The sequence below is a fragment of the Vigna umbellata genome, chromosome 5 (assembly GCF_029865625.1).
Source record: "Vigna umbellata cultivar VRB3 chromosome 5, Vumbellata_1.0, whole genome shotgun sequence".
Lineage (NCBI taxonomy): Eukaryota > Viridiplantae > Streptophyta > Magnoliopsida > Fabales > Fabaceae > Vigna > Vigna umbellata.
In genome coordinates this window covers 26,208,407-26,227,255 of record NC_142169.1, presented here as the reverse complement: position 1 = coordinate 26,227,255, position 18,849 = coordinate 26,208,407, and the positions used below count along the sequence as shown (strand labels likewise).

Genomic DNA, 18,849 nt, shown 5'->3' with positions numbered 1-18,849 from the left:
AAATCATAAAAATTCTGATTGGATTCTACCCGCTATATTCCTCTGCGGCTGCTTGAACCTTCGGTCGTTTAGTTCCTGTAAGATTGCTTACTTTCATTATAAGGTTTTTTTGTTTTTTAGGAGTTAATAAGAATTTATTTGTTGGGGTTAACAATTCATTTTACAGGACCGTGCAACATTAATAATGTATTTTTTGAACGTAGAGTAGATAATCGCAGCAGTTTCTTTAGTTAAATTTAGATACTTAGAAGATGAATTTGAGGATGTGCTCCTGTAAAAAGTTCTATGAAGTTTTTGCTTTATGATGAACTGTTTTACAAGAGTTTTGGAAAGATTTATGTGAACATAGTTTTCCATTTCTACTATTTTCTTAGGAAAAAAGATTATAATCTATTTTTTCCTAAATGGTTGATATTAACATACTTATTCTTTGATAAGCCGCCTTTAAGAATTTAAATTATTTCATGAAAAGAATCTACTTCGATGTTTTTCAGATCAGATCCAATTGAAGATTGTGTATTTATAATTTTGTTACATTAATATATATTGCTTTATTTTGTATTCTCATGATTAATTAATTGAGGTAAAAATGTTCAATTAAATATATATAATTTTATGAAAGTAGTATTAAAATATTATGGAACCATTAATTTTTGAATGAATTATTTTAAGGAAAAATTATTTATTTTATCAAATGATAAAAGTATCTACTTAAAATATATTTTAAAAAAAATACCATTTGACGTAAAAGTTTTTTTTATGATTTAGATACCAAATGATTTACTCCACAACTTTTTTAATGAGCCATATTTCTTGGGTATAACATGAAATCTATGGAGGAGTTTTAATTGGTCATATTAATAGTCTAGTCTTGTTGTTCTACCTGTGCAATCTGCCTTAATATTACCCGCGAAAAGGTTGAGAGTTCCTGTATCGTAGAAAGTAGGCTTTGATTTGTGTATAGTTTGGGATGTCGACTCCAGGTCCTTTTTTAATTTTTGGGAAAATAGCATTTTCAAATTTTTCAGAAAATGAAAATAAATATAAGTAAATTTATATATAGTTGTAGGATGGCTGTATAAAATATGAAGGCATATTTTATTCGTACCTTTACATTACTTAAATAAGCAATGACATTATCTGTCCCTCAAATCAAACTGAGATCTTTCCCATCTATGCCACAAATTTAAATTTTTGAGACATAAATTCATAAAGGATGAATGGATAACCAGGAGAAATTGAATCCAAATCGACAAGACCTTCGTTTTGGGCAGTTCAATCCTACCTTATTGGTGGACTTTATTTCATTTACATCATTGCATGAAAGAAAGTTTAAGACAGCGTTCTGAAGCCATGCTTAGAGCACTAGAGGAATTGCCAAACCAAGCGCAAAACACTGTAAATCATAAATGTTGCACACTGCAAGTACTGGTAGGTAGCTATACTCGTATAGAAGACTCTTGAGAAAAGTGCTTGAGCACTTCATTGATGTTACACCACTACACCGCATATTTTCAATCCATTCCACCCTGGGACCATTATTAATCTTTGAAAAGGCAAAAGACTAAAGTTTTATCACTTGTTGCAGAGTCCATGACGATCACGCTCTTCACTTCCCACAAATAAAAACTTGACACCTTATTCTCGGTTCCCTCCTTGTGAGGTCCACACTCGATAACCTACCTTTCATAATGCATTCATTAGTCCGATTCCTCATGATGCATTTCTAATAGCAACACATGTTCTCACTTGATCTTAAATGTGAAGCTTGCTGGCATATCTGGCAGAATGAAAATGTCACAGTTTTATACCCCTCAAAGAACTCAGTTCTTGAAGCTCCAATTCATAGCAAAAATGAGAGTTAGCCCTTTAGTCACACTTGGTAATGTCCCAAGAAAGAGGCTACTTGGTCGTGGTGGCACTTCATCAAGAGTTCTCAGACAGCTGATTTGCAAGTTGAAGCATAGCTGGAAGAAAAGTACTGGGTGGCATAAGAAAGGTCCACAGTACAGCTATGATTTTCGCAGTTATTGCCTCAATTTCAGTGATGGCCCTTCAAACGATCATATCCACACGCCTCCTCCTCTTGGCTGATCATATATCTTTTCTTTATAATCTTCCCCTTTCCTCATTTTTATGATCAAAAGTTTACATTAAAAATGGGTCCAGGCGTTCATCACATCTATGGTTTTATGATTCAAAGAACGTTTTCAAAACTACTTGTACATTAGTATTACCCACTAAGGTTATAATCATCCACAGTGAACTTTGAAGTTACATTTTCTAAGATGACTAATAAGTTTTTCACAGCTTATTCTCATTCCAATATACTCATACTTTGCATATTGCTTAATTGTGAACTTGCTTTGTCATTTGTCATTCAATATTTTGTTCTGATGAGTAGAGCTCTGGAGTTAAAGTTTGGAATAAGGCACGTCATGTGATTTTTAATGTTGTTGAGTTTGTGCAACTGTGATTACAGACTTGTATCCTGTGTTTTAATGATAATTTACCACCCTCTTCTCTTCTTTTGGGATTTGTTGAAATTTCCTTTTACAGTGGTGAAGGTCTCATTACAAGTGGGTCACTTGGATGAGCTGTTCTCTTAATTATCCTTTTTTAGTTCAATTTCCCTTTCCATGTTCGCTTGGATGTGGAAACATAATGCTAAGAAAATAAAAATCCTCTACCCCATATCAGTACCTCGTTTATTTTTCAACAAAAAAAAGGTACAAAAGTTGCAAAATTGTTCCCCCTAGCTGGAACATGTAGAATATTATGCAGCTTACTTTGTTTCCCTTCTGGCCCCCATTAATCCTTTTGTTAAATAACCAAAATTAGCGACTTAATCAATTGCTAAAATACATGTATGTCACTGCCATATGGGAATCCAAAGATTACAGGACCTATAAACATCTTTTCAAACAGAATGAGGATTCAGAATATTGTCCATGGCAATGATAAAAAGAGTAATTTTTATTATTGTTCAAAACATAAGACTCTATCTTTTTGGCAGATAGGCTAGTAGGTCATTATTATGGATTAATCCTTAATGAAATTTTAAGCTCAAATAAGATGGGTAATCTCCTTTTCAGCAAGATTTATTTCATATTCAAAATAATAATAACAACAACTGATAGAATAATAAACTCCGTAGTCCATACACATAGTTCATATAACATTTTAAACGTAACTAAATTTTGGAGTATTATGTTTAAGTATCTGTATAGTTTTTTCATCAATACTATGACATAATTGATCAACAAGTTTGCTCTAAATAAGTATTCGACAGTTAAATTTCTGAATTCATGATTGAAAAAAAACTTCTGTTCAAAGAAACTAATCCTCTAAGCGATTTTTCCTGTTTCAAAAGATTAATCCCAAGTTTCTGTTAGAAAAATGCAGTTTTATCATCTTTATGCAAAAGTACTCATTCAAATTTTTTGTAACCTTTTCTCATATCTAAGAAGACAGCCAAACCTTTCTATGCGGTGAACTAATTCATATATCTGTTTATATGGCTTAGGAGAACTGAAAAAATAAAACTCTTAAAAAATATCTTAATCATATGTCCATATTAATGATAGCACTTCATTGTCTTTCCAAAAGTAAGGTGCCCGTGATGTGTGGCAAAGATGATGGACTGGCCCAAAATTCTTAAAGTGTGAGTAAAAGTTAGCCGAAAGTAGTTTTCTTCCAACCTGGAATATGGATTAACAAACACATCAAATAATTAAATCCTTACTAATAAGTGAGGTGCAACAAGGTAGTATGATTAAATCTTCTACTTGATGTTCCCTATTTGCGGCATAAGTAAGGTTGAATTTTATGTACAAACCTGTATATCCATGTTTTGATACATATAATAACATTGATATATTTATTTTCTTTACATTCAGATTATGTATTTAGTAACTTTGGTGAATAAGTATACCGAGGAAGATACGGTTCTTGCAAAATTCCTTATCTCAAACTAAGGATTGACATCTAAACCAATATGATTAGCAAACGCAACCAATAAAGTGGAACGAAATAATAAGACTCACATGCAGGACATTCAATGCAGTGCTATTGGAGTTAATGCTAGTAATTATGAATCACTAAAATAGTTGTCAATTTTCCAACTGCAAAAAGTACTACTTTTGAGTCCTGACCACAAACTTTGAATTACTAAGCAATCCAAAATACTACTTCTACTGTTGTTTTAAAAGCTTAAATAAACTCTGTATTTTACATTTGCCAGTAAAGTTATAGGCAAAGGATGATTTTTCTCTACAATTTCATATACCCTTAAAAGGACATGTATATTAAACTATAATGTTGAACAATTCACACTGTCTTTATGTAAATTTTACATCATCTGTCAAATTTCTACACACAAAATCAAAAGGTGTATTAATGTGTTGGACAAGAGCATCACCTAGCTAATATATCTCACCGTGTCCCACACTCCATTTCACGCCTATATGTATTTTCTTTACTCAGTTTCCTTTTCACTGAATTCTTCCATCCCTCTCTGTCTCTTGTGTGCAAATGGCCAAGTGTCTGGCACTCGCTCTGATCATATTAGGCCTCTTCATTGGGTTGGTGAGTCCACAATGGAACATACTGAACCTAGGATGGGGGAAAAGGGTTGAGGAAGTGAATCCAGAATGGAACATACTGAACCGTATATTGAGAGAGAAAGTGGTTGGAGACAACTTGAAGAACTACTGTGAGAGTTGGAGGATCAATGTTGAACTAAACAACATTAGAGGGTTCAGTGTTGTGCCTCAAGAATGTGTGGAGCACGTGAAGAAGTACATGACTTCATCTCAGTACAAAGCTGACTCTATGAGGGCAGTGGAGGAGATTAGGCTCTATCTCAGTGGGTGCTGCACTTTGAAAGGTGATGGCAAAGATTCCTGGATTTTTGATATTGATGAGACCCTTTTGTCCACAATTCCTTATTATAAGAAGCATGGTTTTGGGTAAGTGACTAACACTTCTAAGCCTTTTGTTTTTATTATATATATACATAGTGCACACACATGTGATTAACTTTTGGTGTTACTCTAATCTGGAATAATCATGGGAACCGTTCAGATTTCAAACATTAACTAGTTTATAGTAACCATGATGACTATGAGTAGGTGTCAACAATGCACTCAGAACATTGAATTAATCTCATGAAAAAGCTGATATTGTTGTTTAATGTTTATTGGAATCATGTCTGGGCTACATTTTTTCATCAGATTTGTTACTTAAAATGTTGTCATGCTGTCTCTTGAGTAGATTCAGTTGCTGCTGTTTTTGTCCAAGGGTACAAAACTGGTTCATGTCATTAATGGTTAAGATGTGGTGGAATCAATTCAGTTTTGTGGTTCAATTTGTTTATTTTGTGCTGTGTCTTTTACCAAGGAAGTGCAATCTGTGATGCGTCATACAGTGACGTGTGTAAGTCACTCCACACATTCTTTTATTTCCACTGACGAAAGTTCTCAAAGTTGTTCCTAGAATTTGGCCAAAATTCCGTCTTTGTTAAGATTCTTCAAAGAAAGAAAGGTGAATTAGGTTACTAGCTAATCTGACGTAGCCAAAAGAACAAATCTACTTCAATTTGAATGGAAAAAGGTGTAAAAAGTTGGTATCTAGTTTTGAAATACATGAAATGAAATCAAGAGGTGCACATAATTGGTTAATGTTTGGATTCAAGATTATATTGTTTGAGTTTGTTCTGTAACGATATCATTATCTAATTAGACTTTACTTACTTCTTAATCTTGTTAGATTAGTTTAAGGCAAAGCTTTGAAATGCAGAGTGAATGATATGTCTAATGGACAATTTTCTTTTGAAGTTGTTGATTATTAAATCCATTGTGTTAGTTGTTGATTATTATTAACATTAAAATATATTAGGGGAGAAAAGTTGAATTTAACATCTTTAGAAGCATGGATGAAGCAAAGCAAGGCACCAGCTCTCGATCACACATTGGAGCTCTTTCATGAAATAAAGAACAGAGGCTTCAAAATCTTTCTGGTTTCTTCAAGAAAGGAAAGCCTTAGATCTGCCACAGTAGACAACCTAGTCAATGTTGGGTACCATGGTTGGACTACTCTTAAATTGAGGTAATTAATTCATTATTTCCACTCTATATTTACTCATGAAATTAATCTCCTAATAACGATAATTTATAAAGTCAATTTGAAATTATATTTCTTATTAATTTTTATACAACTTTTAATATAAAGTAATATTATTATTTTTTGTTTAATTAATAATTGGTTTCAATATTTAAGTCTATTATTCACGTTTCCTATATTTAGGTCTATGATTTATTTTATACTCTATAATTTTTTTTACTCAATTAAGTATCAATAATTTTTAAATAGAATCGATATAATCTCTTTTCTTAATTTGACATGTTATTTTTGTTTGAAAAGTATCATGGGTCTAAAATAAGAGATTTTAATATAAAACATGATTTTGACATGTGTTGTGTTAACATCAATTTAGTGAAAATGATTACATTGACTATTTAAAATATATTGTAATTAAATTGAGTGAAAAAATACATAAAATCAAAATGAATCATAAAGGTATAATAAATGATTAATTAAGTTTATTTTCTTTTTATAAATGTTAATAAATATTTTAGGAATGTTCTTAATTGTTTAATTTACATGGTGAAATGGATTATCCCTAAGAAAATTGAATAACATGGCAGGGGTTTTGATGATGAATTGGTGGAAGTAAAAAAGTACAATTCTAAGGTGAGAGAAGAATTGGTTGATGAGGGTTATCGCATATGGGGCATTGTTGGAGATCAATGGAGCACTTTTGATGGACTTCCTATCCCAAACAGAACATTCAAATTACCAAATTCCATTTACTACAAAGCATAAATTTCTCACTCTCTACCACTTATATATAAAAAAGCTTTTACCTTTATCACCATCACCACAAGCTTTTGTCCCTTCATCTATGTCAAGGTTTATCAAATGGAACTCTTCTTACTCCATTGTGAAACAAAAAAACATGTGGGAAAAGAAAAAAGCTATTTATTAAAAAGGGTCATGCTAGCTTTAAAGAATTCTATTTTCTACTTTTCTTCTTCACTAGGAATAGATGCTATGTAAAATACATAAAAGCAACTTTCAAGTGTTGATGACATGGTTTTCAATATGTTTTTGAACATCTAATATTTATAGATTTCATTGATCACTAGTTACTGTAAAACAAATTGATCGATTGGTTTTAGTGTGGTGTTGACTTTCAATTATGTTTTTTGAAGTGGGTATTTGATACTGTGAAATAATCATAAGAATTTTAATTGGGTTGTAAAACGGATTAACGTAATAATTAAGGTTAATACTAAAATGTGGAAACAATGTGGTCCCCATGGCCCAAATCCTTTTCATTTTCTCAAGTTGCTTGTTTTCTAGCTCTATTAATATCAAATGACACTCTCTTAATATCAAATGACACTCTCTTTCACACATGATTTATAAGAAGACAAAAAAAAAGGTGTAAGGTGAAGAGGGTCTTGACGATGACAACACATAATCCAATTATTATTATGTTCCAACATTTTACTTTTCTTTCATTTCAATTTTATCTTTTCTTTTGCAAATTTAACTATTTATTTGGTTTGCTCTCATTTTAAGTTTTAATTTCCATCTAAAAAAAATTATATTTAATTTTTACTCGTACATAAATGTTAAGTTTTGATATTCTTTGCTAGTATCACATAAGGTTTTTTGATGATGTAATTTTGTTATAAAAACCTTTTAGTGACACATTATTTAAAATTTAACCAAAGTTTTCCACTTGCATGAATTTTGTGAACATTATTTAAAAATTAAGATCATATCCAATATAATTTTTTCACAAGATACTGTTACGATGTGATCTCATAGTCCTACATCGTAGTCGTCATTATTACTATTGTTTCTTTTTAAAGTTATTTTTACATGTTTTACTATGATATTAAAGTGTTACACTTTCGTTAGCTATGATTTAAAAAAAAGATTTAATTATTACATTTAGATACTAATTTGATTTGATTATAATTACATGAAAAAAGATACAAAATAAACTAATATTAATTTAATGGGATTGTAATGAAATGAAAAATAATATTATAAAAAATAAATTAAATATTACAACTACTTTTAATATTATTAAACCCAATAAATAATATTTTTTCATGAATAAATTTTTTTTATTATGATTCTTAATTTATTTTATAATGACACACTTGAATACTTATTGTTTTTTCACATTTGGTGGTTTAAATACGTATTGGTGTCCATATTAAAAAAACTTATTGTTAAGACTCATAATCTTACTCAAGTCTTAATTTTAATACTCACTGCCTTTAATAGAAGTTTATCTCATTTAAGTCTTAACTAACAATTTTCTAGAGTTAAATATATTTTCATTCTCAAATTATTTAAAAATATATTATTTTGTCTCTAAATTAATTATATATCTATTTTATTTTATATTTTACTATAAAAGTAAAATAATACAATTATTATTACTATTATGATTATTATTAGTATGAAATTAAATATAAATAATTTTTATAACTTAGTCTTTATTTATTTTATAGCTATTTTCATAATTAAAGAAAATGGTTAAGTTTAAAAAATGGTTAATTGAAAAAAAAATAGTTAAACTTAAAAAAAATGTGAACACAAAAATGAGAATTCTCTTTATATATAAATATGGATAAAATTCACATAAAATACTTTTATTGAGTAAATATTGATGTAATATAACATCACATTTCATAATATTGAAAGCAGATAATCCGAGTATAAATAAAATATACAAGTATACTCGTAATAAAATATAAGACTTTAAACATATTATATTTCTATACCAAAACTAACCACTTATGCTCTTAAAACACGTCCTTAACTCTATCTCTTTGACTCCTCATCTCTTACCGACACCTCTATACCTGTAACTTTATTTGCTCATACTGATAAGATGATAATTGGAAAAGAAAGAGATAAACATATACGAAATAAACAACAAAAGACGGATAAGCTAATTTACAAAAGAAACATACATATAGCAAGTAAAAAAAAATTCATAACAAAGTCATACTCAAATAAACAAATTTCATAACAAAGCACACTCAAATAAACAAATTTCATAACAAAGTCACACTCAAATAGTCACAATGGAATCCAACACACAATTAAATACTATATATACTCAATTACCTGGATACACGCATTTAATGTCAGAATCACTAAAGACATACACTTTTGGTGACCTTTATTGTTTTACATAACCATTGTCAATGAGTTTCACCCTACCACTCACAAGGTTAATCTCATTCCCGTCTGAGGCTGTTATTCTATCTTCAAACTAGAATTCCCTCATACTTTCACCCTATAAATCATTTTACATTACTCGACATGAGTGTGAATGATTATTAGAGTGTCAAAATATCTCATTTTATCACCATAGAATCTTCCTATGAGATTCGTGAAATTATGTCAAACACAAACTTTCCTCCACAAACATGATTCCATAACCATTAAAAGGTCCATCATCGTCACAATTTCATCCATCATTATATATGTATGTTAATTAATACACACACATATGTAAAAAAAACCATTATGAAGTTTAGAAAATAGTTTTAAAGTCACAAAGCCATTATCCAATGTCACTTAATATCGTCCAATGCCAGTGAAACTAAGGAGTCCCTAAAAAAGTATAGCACCCTACACAACTTAGATGGAGAAGCCATTAGAAGAGTGTGACCCAATGCCAACTACGTGGTGCCCAACACAATTAAGCCAACGAAGTCACTGTATAAGAGTGATGCCCAATGCAACTAAACTAGAGAAGCCACTTGAGTGGTGCCCAACAATATTAGTAACGTCCAACATCATCTCATAGTTTATCATTCATATGATATTTCAATGCACAAACCTAAATTTTGCAGTTGAACCATAATACAACAACATACCATTCATGAGTTATACAATCCAATTTAAAAATTCATAACTCAAACCACAAATCATGTGGTTTCTCATAGTGTTAACATACCACACATGTTATTTATAGTTCCAAACATCAAATTCAATCATCAAAACTCTATCAATCATAATAACAAAAATTCATAATATACAAAATCATTTTCAAGCAAACAATTAAAATAAAAAATTCTTAGCTTTTCTAAGATGTGAAACTAGCTTTAAACAATTAAAACATCAAAACACTTTTCATACCTCAAAATATTCTATTTACACATAAAAACATCGTAAAACTATCACGATATACCATTATGATAATTGATCAGATAATCATATTCATAATTCAAGTATTATGCAATTAATAAAAATCCAAATGCGAGAAAAAAACTAAAGAGTGGATAAAGACAAAAAAAAAATTATAACTAAAAATCATCCATGTTAAACATAAAAACTACATGTTATTTTTATGTGATTATTGTGGTATATATAATTTTAAAAATTTCCCCTATATTTATTAATAAATTACATACTTATGGTTACAGACTAGAATAAAAGTTTATTAAGTGTGCATTAAACAAACTCATTTAAAGATATGTTTAATTACTTTTTAATATATAACTTTTAAAGCAAGAAAACAAACTTTAAAAGATAAACATTAATTTATATAAGTTAAAAAAATTTAAAACTAAGATTTAATATTTTTATTTGTCCTATATATTTATTATAATTTAATTAATTTTTATTTAATGATCATAATTAATATTTACCTTTAAAAACATCTTTAATTATTTTAAAAAACTTAAATATATTTTTTATCCCATCCGTGTTTTTATTTTACTTTTTTGAAAAGTAATTTTACATTAATCTTTATATAATAAATATTTTAATTTTCATCTTTATTTAAATATTTTTTGGGCTGTTTTAATTCCTAAATCTGGTATCGTTATTTTTACTTTTAAACTCTCTTCTAAGATATATGAAAAAAAAATAATTTAGAGACCTAAACATTTTTTAAAAAATAATAACGAATATTATTTTAAATGATTATTTCACCTTTCACAAAACATACATACGAAACAAAGAATAAAAATAAAAATTTTAACCTTTTGGAAGCACTAAAATTTAAAGAAATTTCGACAATACCGGACAAGGTAATTTCAAATGCATAAATTAAATACATGTTAGTATATTATATTTTAAAATATTAATAAATCTTAACAAATATTATGGTAAAAAATCTTATAATATAAAAATGACTTTGGCACTATAAAGCAATTATGAATTTGGTTTTGGCTTTTGAGGAAAATGAAAGAAATTTTGGTAATGATAGGGTACAAACCAAATAACCTGAACCTGACACGTACACCGTTGGATATTTTGTGTTGGGTTCCCATGATGACTATAGTCTAAGACAAGGTCCTACGTTACAAATCAGACATTATTACATTTTGGAATGAACGGTATATGGTACTACCACCCAGTAATTCAATAACCCAGAGTGATCTTCACGCGCCACGCTGGCGCGTAGGATTGGTTCCGGCTATTCCTCCAAAAGGAGCCAAAGCCATAGAGCATTCGTTCGTCACCTCTCGCCAGCACCCAACCTTCTCCTTGCCGGTGACGGAATTTAAAGCACCTGCCCTAGTTTGCATCAAAGTTTCCAGCTTCACGTGAACCCTTTACGGGTAAGAGTTTGACGCAGCCGATTTCGTGAATTTGCCTGCCCCTTCTCCTCCTTCTTCTTCTTCTTCTTCTTCTTCTTCTTCTTCTTTCTCTTCTGTATTTTCTGTTATTTGCGAAAATACCTTTTTCTTAAATTCCCCCCTTTTTCGTTGATTGCTGGACCCAATTCGCATTGGTTGGCTTCTATTTCCTTTTCTTTGTATGCTGGTTCTACCGGTTAACGTTGGTAGGAAGTCTGTTCCTAATTTACCCAATTTTTTCTTTTATATTAATTCTATAGGTTCTGAGTTTGCATGCGTTTTGCTATGCATATCTTGTGAAGATTTGTTTGTGGAGTGTGAATTGTGTCCTATGGGGTTTTATTCTTTTTGCTATGGATATGCTTGATCATCAGTTTATACAATTTTTTTAATTACTTTTCATAGATGGGCCTGACAGTGGTGGCTTGCATATTGGGTTGATTTATCTGTGTTGTTTTTTATGCACCTTTAACACTTTGAAGTTTGAACTGTGTGAAAACAGTTGGGAAGAAACTGAAAATTGGTAGAGTCTGGGATACGGACAGAACTTTTTGTTGCTTATCTTTTGTCTACTATGAATAATGCATAATGCAACAGTGAAACTTGATGTTTGCAGTTTATGAGGGTGAGAAAATGCATTTTCTCGTTATCCGTGTGCAACTTTTGTATGTCTGCGTAAACTCGTCATTCTTGATGTCTGCGTAAACTAAACTTTTACTCGATGGTGAAGTTGATAGTTAACCTAGATGTTTTCACTTATACATACATTTCAGTTGGATGTGTAATTTGCAGGCTTTGTTTCCTATTGCATGATGACAGTAACGCATTTTTTTCTGTCAAGGGGAACTGAGAAAGTTTTTATTTTTCTCTCTTACTTCATCTTCTATTCTTTAGGACAGTGTATAATAAAATAACACTTAAAGGGTCGTCCGGCATGCTCCTAAAATTTCCACTCAACCCCTTTCTTTTTCATTTCATACTGTGATACTCAGTGTCTGATTTTTGTTGCACCATCAGTTTATTTTGACAAATAGAAGTGTACCAAAACATATTTTGTAGTTATAATTTACACAGTTGTATCTCCCATAGAAGTTTACCTCCTTTGCTTTATATATTATGCATTGCCAATCATTGTTGTAAGAAAGACGTTCCTCCCTATTTTTATATCTGAGCAATTCACAAATTACCCTTCAAAATATCAAAGCAACGGAGTTGCGAAGGATATAGGTGTTAATATCTAAACAAGAAGAGTGTAAATTTAATTAACAGTAACTTCCAGAAAGCTAGTTTGTGTATTTCAAGTACATTGAAATCCTGGGTATTGGATATTTACCTTTTACTCAATTTCAAGGTTTGTGATTAACAGTTATGATGGTTTAAGGTTTTTAAATTGTTCATATGTTCATGTTTAGATTTGTGTTTATGATTACACAATATTTTTATTTGTGTTACATTCATTACGTTGTTATATAATCTAAAGAAACAATTTTGTCACAAGTGAGTTGCTTTAATTTTGGTTAACTGATGCTAAGGTATCTTTCTTTCTTTCTTTCATGTTGTGAAGATTGATGACAACTTGTCTGGTTTGGGGATCAAGAACAAAAAACAACCTTCGTAGAATTTTACTGGTAAGCATTACCATCCAAGGGAAAATGTAAAGTCTGAAAGCTTTTGCCCAGTTTGACTAGATAGCTGACACTTTTATCCTTTCAATTAATAATTTAGGAAAATTATGGAAGCACGTTCTACTTTCTCTATTGAAAGATCAAATGCTAAGCAACACAATAACATGGGGATGTCTGAAGCATTTCCTTCATCGTTGCCTGTCCTTTCAATGCCTCTAGAAGGGACATGCCCCAAATTATCTGATTCTCAGCCAGCATTTATGGAAAAAGCGCTTAAACCAAAACCTTTTACTCATTCAAATCATTTAACTACCAGCGGAGCTGTTGGGCATATGTTTTCATCTTCTCCTGGATATTCAACTGATCTTCATCACTCATCCTTTTCATCTCATGAAAAGCACCCTATAAATACTCCTTTTATTTCACAGTCATTGAGTAACAAGGCTTCACTGCCATTATCTTATTCTTCAAATAGTGAACCATTACCTTCTACAACATCAACACTTTATTCCAATGGAAACAGTGTTTCCTGGCCTACAGATTCCCTATCTGGCTTTCTTGATTTCCCTGCCAATACCTCAATTGATAATAGTCAAGCAGAAAGCAATGCCTGCAATATTATGGCAAATGAAGAGTATTCTACTAAGCGAAGTGATTGGCAGGAGTGGGCTAACCAGTTAATCGGTGATGATGATCCCTTGACTGCTAATTGGAATGATCTTCTTGCTGACAACATTCAAGATCTTGAACCGAAGGTTAAATTTTTTAATTTATCAAACCAGCATGAGTTGCAGATTATAATTATTAGCTATTTATTCAAGGAATGTGTTAGAAACTCATTTTGTTTCATAAGGTGTTGTACCAGGCCTCAAATTCATCTTCACAGCTTCCCATAGGACACCAATCCCAAAGCCATCAACAACTTAGTGTTTCATCTGGAGAAAATCGTGTTGGTGTTGCCCCATCTTCGTCAGCAAATTCAGTACCTTCCAAGCCACGAATGCGCTGGACACCTGAACTTCATGAGGCATTTGTGGAGGCTGTCAACCAACTTGGTGGGAGTGAAAGTATGTTGATCTTCTTTCTCTCTTTTCAGAGAAAGGCTTTAGTTCTTAAACTTCTGGCTCATTTTTTCCCATTTTCTTTTTACAGGAGCTACACCTAAAGGTGTGCTGAAGCTTATGAAAGTTGAAGGACTAACTATATACCATGTTAAAAGCCACTTACAGGTGTATACCATTTGCTTTGTCCTCCTAGTTTGTTTCCTTGCATGTGTTTGGTAAAGCATATTGCTTGATGAAATGCAGAAATACAGGACAGCTAGATATAGGCCTGAGTCATCTGAAGGTACACAAGATATTCTTTGGATATATACCATCTGTATACTGTATAGATAATGTTTTGCACGTAAGGATGAGGAGATCATTGGCTATTGAATAACACTTTGATGTGTGAAACTTCTGCAAAAGCTTTTACCGAGATAATGATTCTCATAGAATTTCATATTGATAGGAAGCTAATTTGCTTTCTATAAAAAATAATTGGAATTTTACACAAAATATGCTTTTCAAACAAAATAACACCTTCTATAAGAAGTTATTGAATGGTGCAAGTGAAGTCTTACATTTTTTGCCAGTGGATCTTAATCCCTTTGTGAGTAATATTTTTGTTACATGTTTTTGGCTTCATCTTTTGTTTATGGTATATGACCTTTTTTTTTTCTTGTCTTTTGCCTCGTTATTGGCTACTTTATTATGAAACCATTTAACATGCAAGTTTCCATGGATTTTTTTCCTATATTTGACTTGACTTAGTTGTGAAAATGCTAAATGTAACATGTTTTAGAAGTGAACTCATATGGCCTGTATTCAGTAATAGGTTACAGCTTTCATATATGTGGACTCACATTCAAGTATCTCTTGGTATGCACCAACACATGTGTAAACACAATTGTTTATTTTTAATTATGTATTTAGTCCTTCAAATTTGGGGGAAACCGGTTATGGTCCCTAATTTAAAAAAAAAAATCAGTTAAGTTCCTCAAATATTAAAAATGCAGTTTTGGTCTCTTAAATATACTCTTTAAGGAGTAAAAATGGTTTTGAAAAAATCGTTTTGTCCCTCAAATTTAGTACTTGGGGACTAAAAGCTTATTCTTTTAAAATTGAGAGACTTTTTTTATTTTTTTTTTAAATTAGGGGGGGGGGGGGGGGGGGGGGGGCAAAATATTTTTCGCATCAAACTTTTGTGATTAAAATATAATCAAGCCTGTTTTCTGAAAACCAAAGAGAATATAAGAGTTTTTGAGCTTTCAAATTACTCTAAGCAACCTAATATTCTCTTATTTTAATTTTAGGCTGAGATTTTATATATTGGAAAGTTTATGAGACCTATCTCTATTTGAAGTCTGTTATTTGCCTGTTGCCATGCATTTGATGTCTTGAAGTAGCGTGTTGTATATCTCTTGAAATCTAGAGCAGTGAACCTTCTCTTTGTGGTCCTAAAATGCACAATTTGTTGACTACTATTGGCAGGAGCTGCCGAGAAAAAACTAAGTCCAATTGAAGAGATATCATCTCTAGATTTGAAAACGTAAGTAAACTATGTATTTCCATTTAAAATTCTCTTTTGTAGTTTTGTATTTCAATGAAAATTGATACATTAAACTGTTCAGCAACACTTTGTTCTATGATGAGACTTTGCTAATATATATTTTCAGCATATGTTAAATATGTTGTATTCTTCTCTTCAAATTTTAACGCAAAGTCTAAATTTAAGAAAACATGGCTGTTGGAACTTAAAATGTGTTTGCCGTAGGTTTTCCATTTTTCATCGGTGTTAGTTATTTGTTCTGTTTGGCTGGAAAATTTTAGGATCCTGGAGACTGACACTAACACTTACAACACTAGTATTCAACTTGCATGAGATTTCATCCCTGTAAGCTTATTTCTTCTGTTGGCAGTAATTATCCTAATCTTATCACTTAACTGGAGAAGATAACAGGTGGATAAACAAAAAATTAGGGAAAGGTTAAAGAATGAATATACATGGAAGTAATAAAAAAGAGGAGGATTTATAGATAGTGACAGTCTGCATCAATGTTCTTTTTAGTGGGTTATGTTGGAATCATGAAAGAGCTTTTTGTTGACCCATCTAGGACAAGAGTTACGAGAGTATTAATATTTAATGGCACTATGTAGAGTTTTTGCTCATATTTGACGCATGCACAGACATTAATACTAATTGTTACGATGATTTTATCACTGAATTGTTGACAGTGGTATTGAGATCACTGAAGCTCTGCGACTGCAGATGGAGGTTCAGAAGCGGTTGCATGAACAGCTTGAGGTATAAACTCTGTTAAAATTCTGGAAATTTTCTTCTAATGTGATCATTGAATTGTTAAAAATCTAGAAATGTGATTCCAAGGCTAGTTTTCAAGGTGTACTTCTGTCACAGCATGACTATCAAAATTCATCATTCATAGCTTCATGGAAATAGTGAGAATAAGCTTTCAGAACTTGCTAGCCTTATGAACTTCAACCGGTGTTTGTGAGCTTGGTGAAAGGAATCGAAGAATGTAACTTGCCAAGGAGTTAATATGGTTTACTATTCCTCTCATGTTCGGTGCCTTTTTACTCTTATTTTTTGTTTGAGTACAAAGCTGTCTCGATATATAGTCAATAGATTAGTTTCACTTCATTGTAGATAATTGTAGTAGAAAACAGGAGGATCCTGAATCATCCAAAAGCTACTAAGCAATCAACAACAGACAGAAGCTGTTCAAAAGACCAACCCTACCCCTCTGCAAGTACTATCTACTATCACACTTAAAAAAAACCTTAAGGGAAACCTGCCAAGAGGCTAGGAAAGTGTTTCCCATAAAGGTTGTGGAGGAAGATAAATATTTCTAAAATTTATGAAATTAAACTCTTAACAGAATAAGCTAGTTCTTTTGAGAAGAGGATACTTTCCTACTCCCAAAACCTTCGTAACCTGCAGATCAGGCTGACTTCCCGTAATTTCTGAACTTCCCAGTTGGCAAGCATCAGCTAGCTGCTAATGAAGGGAGAATCTAACACTTAAATAACTTATTAAGCTTCTCATACTATTCAATGTTGAACTTAGACACCCCATACCTAAGTCCTTATCAAAGCATTACCCCGTGAAAGCTGACGTTTTGGTGACTTTCATTATGTGAAACTTTACTGGGTAATACTTGATTAAACTTTTTCTCACAAAACTGGAAGAGGTGATTTTAATTCTCTTTATAAACAAAGCATGTTCATTGAATTGACAAGTCTTGTAAACTTTCTTTTGAACTTTGTGTTTTTTCTTTATCTTTCTACCCTTTTTATTTTGAGAGGCATAAAAGGATATGATTACTATATTTAACCACATAATCCCTGGCTACAATGGTGAGAACTTTTGGTTTTTTCTTGGAAGCATTGAAGTAATTTCTATTATATTATTTGGCTCATAGGTGCCTACTACAATTTTGGGGTATGGGACTTTTGTTCGAATATCTTTTTTCCAATGGTGTGATCTTGATACATTTCTCTTATTTTTTGTTAGATTCAAAGAAATCTACAGCTGCGAATAGAAGAACAAGGAAGGTACCTTCAAATGATGTTTGAGAAACAGTGCAAATCTGGCATTGAAACATTTAAGGCATCATCTGCCGGTGATAGTCCATCTGGAGTTTCTTCTGATGTCATGAAAGATTCTACAGCCAAAACTGATTCCGAAACTGTCAAAGTGGATCTTTGCGAGTCAGGACCTGATCAAGCAAATGGCAGTACCAAAGTTGAGGAAAGCTCATCGAAAGTGGATGAGAAGCAGGATCCTGCTGAATGTAAAGCATCTGAGAATCCTAAGCAACATGCTAGTGAAGATAGTTCTCAAGCCCCAAAGCGTCAAAGGACTGAGGATTAAGCCATATGATCTACTGAATCAGCATTGAACTGACAAGACGTTACTGATTCATTCAAGATTTTTATTTAGTAAGGAAGACTTGGTAGATTGATGTCTAGAGCTCCATAACTTGAATCCCCCTCCGTCCTGTTGTGTTCAATGAGGACTTGCATATGTATCTGTCATTTTGTTACACAAATGATGAGCCAAATTTTTGATCATGTCGTTCTTCAAACTTCTTATTTAGCATCCTAGTTAGAATGAGATTCTAGCGTACAGTCCAGATAATGGCTAAATCTCAGATCCTAAATGAGGAATGAATTAGGACAGCATCTTGTCAAATACTACCATCCTAATTCCTACGTTATTACGTACATATATTTTAAGCTATCCGAAGGGATAAATTATGCTTTCAATCCTTGTAAGAAAGGGAAACTTAGAACCTATAAAATATAAATCTACTTTTGTTGTTCTTATTAACAACGGTGGAAGGAAATGTAATCTGGCTATTAGATTTGCCATCCATCACTACTTCGTCCTTGTTGCCATCGCTACTGGAAAGGTGTGTGCGAAATCGAGGTCATATACTGTCCTCAAAGTTACAACTTCCAGCTCATCAAAGT

General features: G+C 31.6%; 2 protein-coding genes across 4 annotated transcripts; both read left to right on the top strand.

The window, feature by feature from the left end:
* Window positions 1-4,441: 4,441 nt before the first annotated feature.
* LOC124836124 (HAD superfamily, subfamily IIIB acid phosphatase) lies at window positions 4,442-7,085 on the top strand. The gene is made up of 3 exons (XM_047311207.2): window positions 4,442-4,970; window positions 5,899-6,108; window positions 6,708-7,085. The coding sequence occupies exons 1-3, from the start codon at window positions 4,534-4,536 to the stop codon at window positions 6,883-6,885; spliced, it is 825 nt and encodes a 274-aa protein (XP_047167163.2). The 5' UTR covers window positions 4,442-4,533; the 3' UTR covers window positions 6,886-7,085.
* A 4,341-nt stretch (window positions 7,086-11,426) lies between these two features.
* LOC124836098 (protein PHOSPHATE STARVATION RESPONSE 1-like) lies at window positions 11,427-18,447 on the top strand. 3 transcript variants are annotated; one of them, XM_047311171.2, is made up of 9 exons: window positions 11,427-11,669; window positions 13,252-13,315; window positions 13,413-14,067; window positions 14,166-14,379; window positions 14,465-14,541; window positions 14,620-14,659; window positions 15,847-15,904; window positions 16,591-16,660; window positions 17,888-18,447. In XM_047311171.2, exons 3-9 carry the CDS (start codon window positions 13,420-13,422, stop codon window positions 18,245-18,247), a joined length of 1,467 nt encoding a protein of 488 aa, XP_047167127.2. In that variant the 5' UTR covers window positions 11,427-11,669; window positions 13,252-13,315; window positions 13,413-13,419; the 3' UTR covers window positions 18,248-18,447. The 3 variants fall into 3 exon arrangements, with proteins under 3 accessions (XP_047167127.2, XP_087972470.1, XP_087972469.1); XM_088116344.1 differs by having other exon boundaries at window positions 11,429-11,669; window positions 14,178-14,379; XM_088116343.1 differs by lacking the exon at window positions 11,427-11,669 and adding an exon at window positions 11,741-11,893.
* Window positions 18,448-18,849: the final 402 nt, after the last annotated feature.

What these genes read in the sequence shown, in the direction of transcription:
- LOC124836124 (XM_047311207.2), top strand. Translation starts at nt 4,534, where the DNA reads ATGGCCAAGTGTCTGGCACTCGCTCTGATCATATTAGGCCTCTTCATT. An exon ending in TATAAGAAGCATGGTTTTGG is followed by an intron (nt 4,971 to 5,898) that starts GTAAGTGACTAA and finishes AAAATATATTAG; the next exon opens with GGGAGAAAAGTTGAATTTAA. An exon ending in TGGACTACTCTTAAATTGAG is followed by an intron (nt 6,109 to 6,707) that starts GTAATTAATTCA and finishes ATAACATGGCAG; the next exon opens with GGGTTTTGATGATGAATTGG.
- LOC124836098 (XM_047311171.2), top strand. Translation starts at nt 13,420, where the DNA reads ATGGAAGCACGTTCTACTTTCTCTATTGAAAGATCAAATGCTAAGCAA. An exon ending in CCAACTTGGTGGGAGTGAAA is followed by an intron (nt 14,380 to 14,464) that starts GTATGTTGATCT and finishes TTCTTTTTACAG; the next exon opens with GAGCTACACCTAAAGGTGTG. An exon ending in GGTTGCATGAACAGCTTGAG is followed by an intron (nt 16,661 to 17,887) that starts GTATAAACTCTG and finishes ATTTTTTGTTAG; the next exon opens with ATTCAAAGAAATCTACAGCT.